The sequence below is a fragment of the Stegodyphus dumicola genome, chromosome X1 (assembly GCF_044657685.1).
Source record: "Stegodyphus dumicola isolate Sdum_Otavi_A_Nest chromosome X1, ASM4465768v1".
Taxonomy (NCBI): Eukaryota; Metazoa; Arthropoda; class Arachnida; order Araneae; family Eresidae; genus Stegodyphus; species Stegodyphus dumicola.
Window position 1 is genome coordinate 189,833,959 of NC_140780.1, and position 16,731 is coordinate 189,850,689.

Sequence of the window (16,731 nt, forward strand, 5' to 3'; positions counted from 1 at the left end):
ATAACTTTGTACAAAAGCTTTCCAAATCAACACATTTAATACCGTAAGATCCCCAATACGTGAGGACATGAGTAATGTAAGCAACACTTACTAAAAGAGAAATCAGAGGGATAAAAAGAAGCTTTATTGAAAAAGTAGCATGGAGCGCAATGCGACTAAAGGCCGAAACATCCCTGTGATGGGTGTCCAGCAAGAAACATCCGGTCTTTAATAGGGTTATGATCTCCCCTGACTGCTAGGCAGGTTTCACAGCGTCTGCCCATGCTGAGAATGAGGGTGTCAATGAGTTGTTGAGGCATTGCTGCTCATTCGTCTTGCAGCGCCAATCGAAGCTCCGGAATCGTTACTGGTGGTAAGGTATGAGCTGCCAAGCGTCTGCCTAGAAAATTCCATACATGCTCGATGGGATTGAGATCCGGAGATCGTGCTGGCCAATCCATACGTTCAATATCCTCACTCTCTAAGAGCTGTTCGGCAGCTACTGTGCGATGACATGGTGCATTGTCGTCCATGAAAAGGAACTGCGGACCCATAGCGCCTCTAAAAAGATGCACATATGGAAGAAGAATCTCGTTACAATAACGGGTCCCGTTGACTGAACCTGCGTCGAAGATGTGAAGGTCTGTACGACTACCAAGCATGATGCCTTCCCAAACGAGAACACCGCCACCTCCATACCTGTCCCTTTCAATGATGTTCAAGGAATGATTGCGGCTTCCTCGCTCTCTCCAGATGAGTATGCGATGAGAATCGCTACTCAGACTGAATCTGCTCTCATCTGTAAAGAGTACTCGTCCCCATTCATTGTCTCTCCAATTCCAGTGTTCCCGCCACCACAGAGAACGCCTTCTCCGATGGGCAGGCGTTAGAGGTACACACTGCACAGGGCGTCGTGCAAACAGACCACCACCGTGCAGTCTTCTGGCCACGGTAAAACACGATATCGGTCGTCCAGTCGCCTGTGTCGTGTGTCTAGCGATTTCTCCCGCTGTCTGCCGCCTGCTTCTTCTGGCCTGTAAGGCAATATACCGGTCATCTGCGGGTGTGGTTCCTCGTGGACGACCACTACTAAACCCCAGGATAGCTGTTCCTGTAGTTTGAAATTGTCTCCAAAGTCGTGAAACGATGCGGTGAGCAATTCCGAACTCTGCAGCCACACTTGTCACACTGCGGCCTTCCTCCAACTTCCCAATGATTCGACCTCGGGTAAAAGCATCCAGATGTCATCTAACAGATTGATTATTCACCATTTCTCGCTGAGGCAGCAACTCGGTGTGATTTTAACTGCTATACGGCGTGCAATCTCTTTGCCAGAAATACTGATCTTACACCTACAACATGCTTTATACTATTCAGACACTCCCCCATTACGTCTACCTGCATATCTGCGCATGTGCTACCCTACATCACCTTACTTAATCTCCTGATTGGTCTTTCTGTCCGCTCTGCCTCTTTGTTCAGCTGATATGCTAATTTTTCGACTTTGTCCTTAATTTTTGCACACCAGTGTACATGACAGCACTATTTAAGAAAAAAACATGAACTAGTAGTGTTTGAAAGTATAAATAGCAGAAGGAAGGTAACATAACTAAAATTTCCAATTAATGAAAAATTATTTGTGTTTTTTAAATAGTAAGCAATTAAAGTGCAATAATTATGGATTGCAGTATTTACTAGTAATGCTGATGATTCTTAACGCCATTTCTTTCGATCATATGTTAATGTATTTACATATTTTTAGTTTCTACGTTTTAGAGTAGTGGTAGATTACAATGATTATTTCATGCACTTTTTATAATCAATAACTTTCCTTTTTGTTACTGTACAGAAATAATTGAAATAATGTAGTATATTATAGTAACTGAAGTACGTTAAAGTAAGCTTTTCGTTAAATAGCACACAATGAAACGTTTTGTTTCTATTTATTACGAATTTCTTTGTTATCACAAGCACATAAAAAGTAAGTGAAGAAAATAGAATATAATTATTAATAAAAAATGAAACTTAATTTCCAGCATTCATTTATTGAGATAATCTAATAACATACATAACGGCAATAGAATATACTGAAATTTAATAAAAAATAAAACCTGATTTCCAACATTCATTTATTCAGATAATCTAATAAACATACATAACAGCAATTGTTTACATTACACAGTGTTTGAAAGAATATATACCAAATGAAAAGTAATAAAACTGCAATTTGTATTCAATAAAAATATTTAGTGTTTTTTAATATTACACAATTAAATATCACATAATTATAGATTACAATATTTCATAGAAATGCTAATGTTTCCTTAACACTAGTTTTTTGATCATACATTTCATACACTGTTTAAAATCTTTAACCTTTTCTGCATACTATAAAGACAGTACGGCAAAGTACTATAGAAGGTGCATTATTATTAATTTTAATGATTAATTGATTATATTATACATATATCTAATTCATCTTCAGCAGTCATATTAATTACTGGTACCAGTCCAATAATTTTTTTTGTATTTTGAAAATCATGAACGTACCATAACAGCTTGAATTGTTGTCGCTTCTGTATTGATTTCATTCTAAGCAAAACCAGAAAGTGGCTTACTGTTGTATGTTATTTTTGGCTTTATATGAACTAATTCTGAAAGCCAACTTTTTAATATGAATACAATAATCGATTAATATGTATGATATGCAATATAGCACTTATAACATTATAACTGAAACACAAAGATAGCAAGTTTATCCAAATATTGTACTGCTGGAACCACAGCAATTGGAGGCAGACATTATTTCTACAGAGACACTATTTCATGAACCACAGAGACACTATTTCACAAACACTATATTCCACAGACCACTATAGACCACAGAGGCACTATTTCATGAACACTAGATTCATGATTGCAGATATTCACACACAAAATAAGCACAAATTCAGCATTCTGACGATAATTTCACTTGCTGAAGGCAGTTGAAGTAAATAGGTACAGAAATTCAGCATTCTGACGATAATTTGACTTGCTGAAAGCAGTTGAAGTAAATAGGTACAGAATAATGAAAAGATTCACGGTGCGTTCTTTGATTGACAGTGCATTACATTTATTTTTAATAGTCAATATTATTTATATCAGCCATTGCTTGATTCAATTTCAAACATGAAGTAAGTCTTTTCAAACGCCTTACAGATGGCATCTTTACTCAATGACTTGAAAGAACTGCTGCAATCTGAATTAATTGCGCAGTTGTTAGAATTTGGCAGCTAGCCAAAACGTGCAAATCTTGAGATGTTCGTTATATAAATGGCATCTAGTAAATAATATACAGGTCTGCTTCTCCTTCTGCCAAATATATTGGACAGCCGTGAATTCGTTCTTACTTCACTTCAAAAATAAGAAATAAAGTCATATTTCAGTAGTAAAGTAGTTGCTAACACGTGATTTGTATTGATTTCGGAAATACGATTTTTTTTAGTATATAAAATGCATAACTTAATAAATTACTTTATAAATTAATTTCATTTTTAAATATTTTCCTATATTTATAAAAATATTTTAAGTATTAATTATTTTAACAATGTTAAATAATTATTTAGCTTGTATTTTTAGTACTAATTAAATTTAATAAATCAAAAGTATTTATATTAAATTTACATTTCATTAGATGAATATACCGTAGATTAATATATTTAGATGAAATAAAGTAATGAAACATTGCAAAGTAAATCTTATGCGGACTTTAGATTCTTGAAAGGGCAGATTTAGTCTCTTTTCATTCTAAAAACGATGCTGATGAACTATGAAAAAGATGCTAATTCGACCACGTCTAAAAGGGGTCATATTTTGCGTCTTCACAACTTTGTAAAGACGTCATAAAAGTTACCGCAACCACTTTGCAACCTCTTGGATCGGTTTGCAACATCGTGTGCTACTTGGGGAAGTAAAGGTATTTGGACAGACAGTTTTTTAAATTATGCTGCACTGTGACTTAATCACTTTTATAAGGACTTGATTAATAATTCAGATTTTAAAGAACTTTGAAGTGTTGTAAAACTAGTTATAATTTTATCCCATGGTAGTGCCACAGTAGAAAATGGTTTTTCAATTAATAATGATATGTTGATGGGAAAACTTCAAGAAAGTCCTTTAACACCAATGTGAACTGTTTACGGTGCCATAAAAGTAAATGGAGGTGTGATGAATATTAATACAGTAAGTCCGAGATCTGGACTCGTCGGGACATCTGTGATTCTGAATTTGGGATTTTTCCGGATATTAGATCATCAATTTAAATCTAGTAAGATGGCATGTAGAAATTATAAAAATATGAAATCGTTATTTATGAAATAATGAAGCATTTATGATCTAAATGGTATCAAATTTTGCAAAAATTAAGTTTAATATTTATTTGTTTACTTTATTTAAACATTTCTTTCAATATAAGTTGTTTAATCTCTTTAATTCTGTAGAGAGACATAACTTCTTGTTCAGTTACATTGTTGAAGTCCTGTAATTGTGTCGAGAATTCGGACTAACTTGTCAATCAAAAGTTTTCGTTTTCAAACTAACTTCTCTGTCACTTTCTTCACTATCAGTAGTGGTATTTTCTGGATCTAGAACCGTACTACAGATTTCGCCATCCATTAACTGATTGATGATCGAGGAGCATTGTTATTACAAAGAACTTCTTCTTTTATATCGTCTTCATTTATTACCGCTTCTCCACATTTCTTTACAAAATTCATTAATTGGAAAATTTCACCTTTGGTTTGCGATATCCGAAAACCTTTAAAGATCGCATCTATCAGATAATAATATTTAGCTGTCGTTCACTATACATATTTGGCTACATATCGTGAGATTGATGACTAATGACAAGTTGTTCTGCTAAATTGTATCTTGCTTCTATAGCGCACAAAGACAATTAAGCCGGAATTTTATTAGTTTAGTTATTTATTATACTTATGTCTATTTCTTGCACATACTTAAAGCTTATCCGAGTTCTGAACAAATAAATTCCCAGATATACTTAAGGCTTATTGAGGGCAGGTGCTAGATATCTTACCACCTGATGCAGTTTCTGTGGGTCCTAAATACTGCTACTAAGCGCTTCCCCTTGTCTTCCCTAAATTCTGCTGGTCGGAGCGGCCATATGAGCCATGGCACTGGTTCTGGATTTATGTGAATAAACAAATCAGTTATTCTTAATTCAAATAGCACTAAATGTAATCTTTTGGTCTATGAGTATCTTTAACAAAATCTATTTTTAACATATGGGAAGAAATATTTGTTAAATGTTTCCTCGTCAACATTTCTTAGTGCATTTAACTTAAATCTGTAAACATCACCAAGCTTATCATCATCATGTCAACATAAAAGGTTTCCATACTCTTTATTATGCAATAACTAACATAAAAAAAGTGTTTAGGCATCGCTGCATGGGTCATTACTCAAGTTGTCTTGTGTTGATAAACATGCGGAAATGAAAGCAAAATATAATAAATAATGATCACCAAGTTGGCGTCAAAATATTAGTAGGTGTAAAATCCACTATGTATCTATGTAGAGTGTTCCAGTTTGAGATGTATGCCTAGCAGACACTTAGCAAAATTACTGATCATACAAATTTATCCTAAAATGATTGTTTCTTCAGTCCCGATGTATTTTATTTAGTGCAGAAGGGAAATTAAGAATTGGGATTCTCCACATGTTTTATTATGCACAGGGGGAGGGGGGATCAAATGTGTTTGCGTAAAGCATACAAAAATAAATAAATAAAATTAAGTTGGCAGTGCCTTTGGAGGTCCGGATTTTAGATCATTCCAGATATTGGACGTCTGGATTTTGGAATTTGTACTGTATAACTCTCAATATGTTACGATATGCCAGATCTGCTCATGGTGCATATCATCAAACACTCAAAGACAAAAAAAAAAAAAAAAAAAACTGATAATAAGCATAAAAAATATTATTGGACAAAAGAAAAGCACAGGCACAGATTAAAATTTTGGAGTTAAAAAAATGAGCAGTGATGTTTCTTCAATTGACTTTAAAATTGCAGAGTTAAAACAAGAAATCTAATGTGGTGCTTATTTTTCATTAGTATTTTTTCTGTTAATGTTTTGTTTAAATATTCTAAATGTCTTTTTTAAAAATCTTGAATTCTGATTAAAATTTACAGTTAATTTATATGATGTATGCTTATATTAAAAGTTTTGCATCAGAAGTCTGTCAACGTCTAAAAAAAAAAAAAAAAAAAAAAAAAAAAACTGCTCTTTTAGCGTTTCAGAATTTAGCAAATTTTTTTAATATTACTGAGGTGATTATTTGGCAGTTAATATGTTATTTAATAGGATAGATCTAACTGCCCCCTCAGTGCCATTTTGTGATCAATAACTTCTATTCCAGAATTTATCTATAATACTTTTTAAAACAAACTGTCATTCATGACATGATTGTATCACATTTAGTGGTGGGGAAAATCCTATATTTAGAAGTTCATACATTACATTGAAAAATCAACGAATTTAATTTCTGATTTTGTTTATTACTTAGATGGAATGTAATTTCTTTTGTAAATGAAAGTTATTGAGGAAAACAATCCCTGTTATAGTCATAATAATTTTTTGGGGAATATAGTATATATATTTATAAGTCATATGGAATTGACAAATTTTTGTGTTTTCAAGTGATACCACTATTATTGTACCTTTAGCACAACCAACATGCACTATGTGAATAAACTGGAATTTTCTTAAAACACACCTGGAAAATTCTGGGAATTTTATTTTCCTGTTTGAGTGGGAACCCTGATATGTGTACACACAAATAAGGTTTGTGTTTGCATAAATGCGAAATTTTTTTTGAAATATAAGTACTCTCTAAATCATAGTAATAATTGTGTTTCAGCAGTAAAAATATATTGTAATTATATTAAATACTAAAATTGTAACCTTCAAAATTATTATAGAAATATAAAAGGAAAAGCTGATAACTGGTAAATACAAATTTAGAACTTAAGCAAAAGTGTAGTAGTCTAGGCCAAATGGCCAAAATATTACAACAGTCAGATTGAACTATGTTAGGTCTCCTCAGGGAAATGAACAAAATTACTGTATTTGACGGCATATAAGTCACACCTTATTTAGAAGGCCACACACATGTAGATGTAGAAAAAGTTATGTGTGTCTAGACCTTTATCCAGGCTAAAAATAGCATTCAGTATTGAAAGTTAACCTGTGTCCTTCACGTATAAGACGCAGGTAACTTTTTTGATACCAAATGTAAGGAAAAAAGTGTGTCTTATATGCCGTCAAATACGGTAATTCAATTTCCCATTGCTTTTGTTTTTAATTTTTTTCAGTTGCTCAGATTGCAGGAGATGGTGCTGTGCTGGTTTGAATTAATCTCTTTTATTTATTTATTTATTTATTTTTTTCATTTTGAAAATTGCATTGTGTCAGAAATGTTCATCTCTTTACCAATTTATTGGAAAGGAAATTAAATGATTTTTTTCCATCCCCCTGGCAAGCGCAAAAATAGTTCAATCTAACTATTCTAATATTCTGGCCATTTTGGCCTGACTACTTCACTTTTGCTTAAGTTTGAAATTTGTATTTACTACTTCTCAAACTTTTATTTTGAATTTTTGTAATCATACCCTGCAAGGTTATAATTTTAGTAATTAATATTATTTAATTATCTACACTCTTAAACAAAAAAACACACACACACAAAAAAAAAAAAAAAAAAAGACGCACCAAGAAGGAGTTATCCGAATGGGACGAAAATTGGCAGAAGTGATGTACATGTACGGAAAAACAAATGATTACAGTTTGAGAAAAATTGGATGATTTATTGAAGTGATAGAGCTTCACAAAGTGAAAAAGTCAGTAATGCATTTGTCCACCTCTGGCCCTTATGCAAGCAGTTAATTCGGCTTAGCATCGATTGATAGAGGTTGCAGATGTCCTCCTGAGGGATATCGTGCCAAATTCTGTCCAACTGGTGTGTTAGATGGTAAACATCCCGAGCTGGTTGAAGGGCCCTGCCTAATGCTCCAAACGTGCTCAATAGGAGAGAGATTCGGCAACCCTGCTGGCCAAGGTAATGTTCAGCAAGCACTAAGGCAAGCAGTAAAAACTAGCAGTGTGGGTGCAAGCATTATCTTGCTGAAATGTAAGCTCAGGGTGGTGTGACATGAAGCGCAACACGACGGGCCTTAGAACTTCGTTGACATACTGCTGCACTGTAAGTTTGTGATGGATGACAACCAAAGGGGTCCTACTATGAAATGAAATGGCACCCCACACCGTCACTCCTGGTTGTCGGCCTGTCTGCCGGAAGACAGTCAGGTTGGTATTAGATTGCTGTCCAGGACGTCTCCAGATTCGCCTTTGCTGGTCATTGGGGCTCAGTTCAAAGCGGGACTCATCACTGAAGACTATTCTACTCCAGTCAGTGACATTCCAGTGCGAATGAACCTGATACCACTGCAGACAGGCTTGATGTTGTACAGAGGTCAATGGTAGTCGGCGCAAGGGGCGCCGTGACCTCAGCCCCCTTTCTGTGAGCTGTCTATGAATGGGCCTTGCGGTCACTGAAGCACTAGTTGCACATACAATCGATGATAATGATGCATCTGGGGCTGTGAGTGCCACTCTGACGATTGCTCGGTCTTCACTTTCTGTCGTTTCTCTAGGCCTACCGCTTCCTTCTTGATGCTGTGTGCAGCCATGGTTAATCCATTCCTGTCAACATCGTCTAATAGTGGCATCGCTCCTGCTCAAAGGTCGAGCTATTGACCGATAAGACCAACCAGCTTCTTTGAACCCAACTACACGACCTCTTTCAAATTCTGATATCTGCACATTTCTTTTGCACACCTGTATGTGAAACTGTCTACCAGAGTACAAGGAATAAAATTTGTGAAGAATTTATGACCTGAAAACGTAATTTCTCTTAAATATCCTGCCAGTTGCACATATCAGATGCGCTGTAGCGACAACCGTTCATTCATTGGCAGCCAAAATGTAAAATTTTGCATTTTCCGTCGAAACCTGTACGTATATCAATCTGTGTCCAATTTGCTTTATATCTTCTCGGTGCATCGTGGTGCATTATTTTTTTATCTAAGAGTGTATATAGATATATCCAATTTAGGTATATATATATATATATAGAGAGAGAGAGAGAGAGATATCCAATTTAAATATGTATATGTGTTGTATTTGAAACAAGATCTTCATCTTCATTTTGTCACATCTTATGTACCATCAAAATAAAACATTGCCTATTTCTTCTGAAAATAAACTTCAATAAGAGCATAGGAAATCTGATATGGAGTTATGAAATGGTGGTATTAATACTTTTTAGTGGTACGTGGGAAAAGTTAATAATGTTTGAGGTAGCCCCCTTTCACCATAATGTAACTTACAGCAGTTTTGCCATGCTTTGTGAACTTCTAGGCAATCATGTACAAATTTTTGATGTAACAGTGTCCTTAAGATTAATAAGATAAATTTTTCTATTTCTGTGTAGCAAAAGCTAATCCCATTGGACTACTTGATAACCTTGACCTTGAGCTACCTTTCATTGGAGTTCAGTGAATAGAATTAATCTAAACACCTTTTTAAAATTGTTCTTTTAATTTCTGTCAGTGATGTGTATAAACCAGTGTTGCTGAGTTTTACAAATAAGACAGGTCTTTATTGAAAAAGGTTACTTCAGAAGCCTTTCCGTCAAAAACTGAAGAAAAAGCTGTTTTAAAGCTGTCAAATGCAGATTTGCCTTCTTTATGCAAACATAAGTGGCAGTAGTAATTTCATGTTTAGAAATCGAGTTCAGGAGCTCTGAACAGTAAAGATAGAGGGCAGCTTTCAGTATTTAAGAGGACTGAGAGAAATAATTTTTAGTTGCAGCAGAAAGTATAGTGATTGATTCAAGTGCACTTTTGTTCTAGAAGTAAGAGCATTTTTTAAAGTTAAAAAAGGAAAATTAGTGTTGTCTTTTTAATTGACAATCATCTAGCCCCCTCTTTCAAACTAAGTCCTGAGAGTTGAAGTTTTGTTGTTATTATCAAATGCTACCTCATTTTTACAGCATTAAGATCAAGAGGTAATAGCAAATTTTGAGTTTATGAAAGACTAATGAAAGTTGCGTACGAGTTTATGAAAGACTGGTCTTTTGAAAAACATAGATTAATGAGGTCTGACCATCGCTCTGAACTGGAAGAGCTATGTCAATTCCAGTCTGTCTCGTGAATATCAGGATGTAAAATATGATACAGTACAAAGTCCGTAATCCGGACTCGTCGGGACTTCGCCGATTCTGGATTAGGGGTTTTTCCGGATTATAGATCATCAATTTAAATCTGGTAAGATGGCATGCAGAAATTATACAATTAAAAATATGAAACCGTAATTTATGAAATAAAGAGCAATTATGATCTAAAGCGTATCAAAATTTACAAAAAAAAGCTTAATTTTTATTTGTTTACTTTATTAAACATTCATCACTTTTAGCATAACGAAACTTTTTTCTGTTAGTCGTTGCAAGTGGGGTGTCGGCATCCACAAAATATTCAAAAAGTTCCTTTTTCTTTTTGCTTATGTCATACACAGTTGACGTTCCAATGTCACACTCGTTGCATAATTTTGAGACGGATAAGCCTTTATCATTTCTGCAGCAATTCCACTTTTTGTTTGATGGACATCGAAACATGCTTTCGCTTTTTAGATCCTTTGGCAGCTCCAGAATTTGAAACTCTTTTTGACATAATCGAAAGTTCAAGCTTACTTTTTATAAAATTGCTCTAACAGTCTGCAAAAGATAATAAGCCAGATCCAATTAGAAGATTAAGGAACAGTGCAATCTGCAACATTAACCGAAATGCCTTAGATAATTTTAGCCTAGTTTATACCGTCCGTTATACATTAAACGTGCATGTGTAAACGCATTATACGTTTACGCATGCGCATAAAGTTTGTACCTTTGAGGTCCGAATTATAGATCATTCCGGATTATGGATGTCTGAATTAGAGACTTTGTACTGTATTATCACTTCGTTAATCAATATTTATTGGCTCTAATTATGGGCAGAAGAGAACTTTCAGATATGAACATTGTGTTACCTTATTTGCCGTACATAGAACTAAACACAGGTATTGAACGCTTTAAAGTGGTAAGCAAAATAGATACAGAAAAGAATGATCTTATGCCATGTTTGTAAGGGGTTAACAGTGGAGAAGCTTATCTCAGTTCCAAGCAAACAGGAAATGTGAAAGCATGAACTAAAAGTTCAAGCAACTCTTCTCAATAAAAAGTTTTGAGTGGTTGTTTTAATTTTTTTTTTTAAAGCAAAATGCTTATTCATTTAATTCTGAAGTCTGAAGTTATATACTGTCATCTAAAAGGGATCAAATTTTAAAACAAGCATTCAAAATATGTTGGAGCCCTATAAAGAATTACGCAGAAACTTTGAAGAAAAGGTGAAGCAAAAGTCTGTAACACATTTTTTATTCTCTTTGAAATATCCTAAATGCTAATTAATATTTATACTGAAAAGATTGGAAGTACTTAATCCACTAGCATAATGAGAGATTTCTGTATCCATCTTCTTTGGTAAATGAATTTTGTAATGTTGTACCTTGTTACAATTCATTTATAGAATGTATTATTTAATTCTGAAAAGTATTGCTAATTTAATGTGATCAGTTTTTTAATTCAGATTTTTTTTTTTTTATATAGTTGTGGACAATATATTGTTGCTGGATCAGATGATGGGTCTATTTTTATTTGGGACAGAGTAACAACAAATATTGTTAGAGTGCTACGAGGAGATGATTCTATAGTAAATTGCCTTCAACCCCATCCAAGTACTTGTCTCTTAGCAACAAGTGGCATTGATCCCGTAGTAAGGTTATGGGGTCCTAGAGCGGAGGTAAATTTTACAGAATTACAATATGCACATTGAAATTTCTTTGTATTGAATATAATTTAATTTATTGTATTTTAAATTATTCATTTGAATTACAGTGTGATGTTTTCATGTATTTGGTTAGTGTTTTTTATTAATAGATTTAAATATAAAGTGAAAAGCAAAAATGAATGCACTGTAATTATTAAAGTTTGCATTTCAGAACATGTGAAATAAGCTGTTGTCAAAATGACTTGAAATTTTCCGTAAATACTCATGAGGAAATAGAATTTTGTTTGGTGAAAGGGGGGGGGAGACTAGTTAAAAAAAATTTCTGCTAAGTGGATAACTTGCTGTATTGTGGTGGAAAGAAATGCAAAAATAAAAAATAAATATGATATAAGAAATATGCATTGTGCTGTTCTCCATGTTTTGATTCCAGCTGAAACTGGAAAATAAGGTTTTCACATAACAGAGTCGAGTATTTTTGTAGATATTGTTGTGGATACATTATGTTTGTTAACCTTTTCTTCATCTAAATTTCCAAGGTGTCCAACATAACTATATATCCTGCATCAAAAATCAAATTAGTTCATGTTCAATGAATTAATTTGAGGAACTATATTAAGGAAAGTGGCCTTTCATTTCGTAATGACTATTGTAGCCACCGTACTGGTGTGGCAGTATTCAATAGAACTCCCTTTTACCATGAAACTATTGATATCCAGCCATTTACATAGCTGCAGTGTTGGTGTAGGGTGGTTTTTGAACAGATTCATACTAATAGACTTTGTCAGAGCAGATGAGAGGGCTATTAAGTGACTTTAAAGTGCATGATTTGCTTTAAAGTGCAAAAAGAAAGGACTCGGTAGTACTGTCTAATCACACTAGTGAGAGCAGTTTGGCTGAGTGCCAAGAGGAGTCAATTTAATTGAAGGGGTGTGGGTGAAGCACTGGTATTTTTCTCTCTTGGAAGTTTTTTTTTTTTTTTTTCAGGCGGTCATTTAGTATGTTTTCTACAGTTGTTGAGCATCACTCCTACTGTTATTTTTTTTCTTTACTTTCAAATTTTCATTTTAACTATGAATTCTAGTGTTCCAGGAAGCTCCAGAATAGCCTTTCCATAGCAATTTTAAGCAAATTCCAAAATTTTAAGCAATTTTAAGCCTTTCCGTAGCAGTTTCAAGCAGTTAGTGCATTATTTAATTAAAGATTCTGATGAAGAACCAGGAAGACTGACCGTCTCAGTTACACAGCCAGTAATATGACTGGCATTTCTATTGGCAGCATAAACAGAATTCATGAAGAATGTGAAAGTAAAGACAAGATTGAGTTCTCTCCCCCTAAAAAAAGAAAAAAGAAAGAAACTATACAGTCTTGAATAATTTTGATTTGGATGTTTTGAGATGAGCAGTTCAAGACTTATATCTAGAAAAAAGAAAGTGCTAATTATAGCCAAACTGTTCACATGCTGAAAGAAACAATCAGTTTCCCTTGGCAAAGAGAAACACACAGAAAGTTTCTCAGAGAAATTGATTTTAGCTGGAAAAGTCTCAGAATAAAAGAAGTATTTTAATAGAAAGGCCTGGCATTGTTTTATTATGAACAATGTATCTGAGGAACATTAAACATTACATAGAAGAATCACATCACCAGATTTACGTAGACGGAATGTGGATGGACAGCAATTTAACTTTTGGAAAATGCTGGCAATCAAATGAAATCTGTGGGATATTAGAAACAGTGAGCGTCTCTCACCACATAATAATTTTATGTGCTGGTGGTGAGATGGGCTTCATTTCCAATACTAGCTTAATTTATAAAGCGAACTGTACAACTAGCCGTTATCACGGACAAATAAATTCTTTTGTATTTGAAAAATGGGCAGTTGAAAAGCTCATTCCAAACTTACAAAATTCTGTGATAATTATCAATAATGCACTTTATCATTTGGTGCAACTCAATAAAGTTCCTAATGCTTCCCAAAGAAAGGAAGATATAATACAATGGCTGGTGAAAAAATGACATTTCTTTTTGTCCAAATTTGTAAAAAGTTGAGTTGCTGGATTTAGTGAAAAAAAAATACTCCGAAATTTAAGATTATAGTCGAAGAACAAGGCCATACAATTCTACGACTCCCACAATATCACTGTGATATAAATGCCTTAGAGTATGTGTGGGCTGAAGCAAAAAAATGTGTTTGAAGTGAGAACACAACTGCAGATATAAACATGTTGAATTTATCACATTTCACCAGTGAGTGTATTGAAGGTATTTCAGTGATCAGCTGGAAGAAATATTGTGATTATGTGAAGAATTTAGAAACTGAATGTTGGAAAAAAGACAATATTATAGAAGAATTATGTGAACTGTTAAATTTTACTGTCAGTGACAATTCATATTCTGAATTTCTCTATGAGTTTGGAGGATCCCTTTGTGCTGTGCCGCCAAACTAAATGCAAAAATATAGAACGGGGCGGGAAGGTATGCCATGTCTAATTAAAACTAAAATAAGTTTTATGCAACCTCTTTTCATTAAATAACTTATTATTTTATTTATAGATCACTTGATTATATTAAGAAATGTAATTTATTAAAGCATATTCAACAGGTGAAAATTTTTCATTCAGTGTTTGAAACTATTTAAAATTAATTAAAAATGTATTTATAAAACGTTATGTATTAAATTATGTATAAATTGATGATGAATTATATTAAGCAATATAGCTTATTATTATTGTTCTTATACTGCCTTTTTCTTTGAAATGTTATGATTTGATATTTTTATGTATTTTAATTTAGTTCTAAAACTTTAAAATTTAATAGTACATCAATTTAAAATGCATAAAGCTTAAGCAACAATTTTCTGTTGCACAGCACTGGAAGGATAAGAGTGCGAAATGGAAGAACCTTTTATATTTGCCGGGCTATTGTGCTCACCTCTACATCACTGATAAATATGCCCACTTCCACCCCCAAACCAGGTGTTTTCATAAATTTGGAATTCATGGTTGGACAGTAAATGGTATTGTAGTTGTACATCATAAAAATGATGGTTGGGCCATGAAGAGACTATGTTCATGTGAATTTTTGGTTGCCCAGATTATGCAGTTTTGTTTATTAATGACAACATGAAGATGGAAATGTGCTTCAAAGTGTTCAGCAATCATACATATCAGACTTCTCTCTGAGCAAGTAGTTGGAGTGTGACCATTTCTTATTTATTCTTTTCTAAATATTAGCAACACTTGAAATTGAACAATTTTATGAAGATAGCATTTCAGAATGCGTGAAAATTTTATGCACTGTAATCAAGAATATAATGATTAAGTCATATGCACTGGTAGATCTGGGAGGCTACTTATAGACTACACATACTGGTAGATCCGTGAAAATTATCTGTAATGATGTAGCAATTATCTGGCTATCAGCTGGCTTCCATTTCCTGCCAGGTTTGATGTCTAAATGTCAGTGTTTTCAAATTTTGAAATAATTTATATATCTGATTTGCAGAGCCTAAGCCAGAATTTGCCAACTTCAACACTCTGAACTTTCTACATACTTTGGTACAAGAGCTACAAGGTGTATGACAACATAAACCAGTTCTGTAAGAAAACTGCAATAATTTAATGATAAAATCATTGAAACAGAAAAATTCATATGTTTGACAAGTAATGGGAAATATAACTTGTAGTTTCTTTTACGTTTTAAATGTTTGTGATATGTGTATGTCATATACATGTAATTTGCATCTTTTGATATTGTGATTATGCTTCATGACACCATATTTTTGATTTGTTCTTTTTTATGGAACAAAACAAAGTTGTTTAGCTGTCTGAATATTCATGCAAAATTTTAAGTCATTGTGATCTTCTTTTTATTTATTTATTATTATTATTATTTGTGGTTTGGATTTAAAACGAGAATTTTAATTATCATTGCAATGTATTTTTAGTTTCAATTATTTCCATGCGTATAGCTTTGAAATTTCCTGTAAGGTTGTGATCTCCATTTGTAAAAAAATGTATTAATTCATTTATATGTTTCTACATAAAGCTTGCATATTTTCATATGATGAACTACCATTTGCAGCTTGAAATATGAAATAATTAACTCTACAACATATTCCTTCTTTGAAATTAGCTCTGAAATCTGGTTTTTAAGTAATTCTTTCAAGTATTTTGGTAAAAATGAAAACTTTGGGAGCGGTGGAGGATTTAAAATGTGGTTAAATAAGGCTGAAAATTTTAAGCTACTTAATATAACATTTAGAAAAGTAAATTCTGTGTGAAGTATTTCTTGGAAATTTTTGTTCATAAGGTTAGTTTATTTGAACATCATAAAGCTATCTGCATGAGAGAAGGGATGCCTTCATGGAGGACTTTCTAAGGCAACTGGTTTGTATTTTACATTACACAAGAGAAAAACCACTAAAACCAACCATGCAGCCACATTCACCTGTGATTGAACCCAAGTCAGGTCAAACTACCAGTATTTAGCAGTTTTAATCACTCGGCTACTGGTGGGGCATTTTTATTTTTAAGAGTTCAGTAAAAATAGTATGTAAAATAAATTCTAATAATAAAGCTTATTAGTTTAGAAGTTCAACAACAAAAGTCAGCATTATATTTGCAAATTTTCACAGGATTAGTTTGGATAGTTCTACTTGGTCATTCTCAGCTGCCAAAGAGCAAATAAGCAAGATATAGTGATAAGATAAGAATCGCTGAAAGAAGTTAAGCTACTGCCACCATTTATTGATGGGGGAAAAAAAAAATTCTTTAAAGGCTGAAGCTAATGAAGATTCAAATTAGGGTGATTAA

General features: G+C 33.4%; 1 protein-coding gene across 2 annotated transcripts in view; it reads left to right on the forward strand.

Annotated features, from left to right (window-relative positions):
• adp (WD and tetratricopeptide repeats 1) overlaps positions 1-16,731 on the forward strand; it is a 159,379-nt gene that overhangs the window by 116,738 nt on the left and 25,910 nt on the right. For both annotated transcript variants that reach the window (XM_085807293.1, XM_085807292.1), the window contains exon 15: positions 11,740-11,932. In XM_085807293.1, coding sequence (XP_085663419.1) covers positions 11,740-11,932 — 193 coding nt within the window. The remainder of the gene's footprint in view (positions 1-11,739; positions 11,933-16,731) is intronic.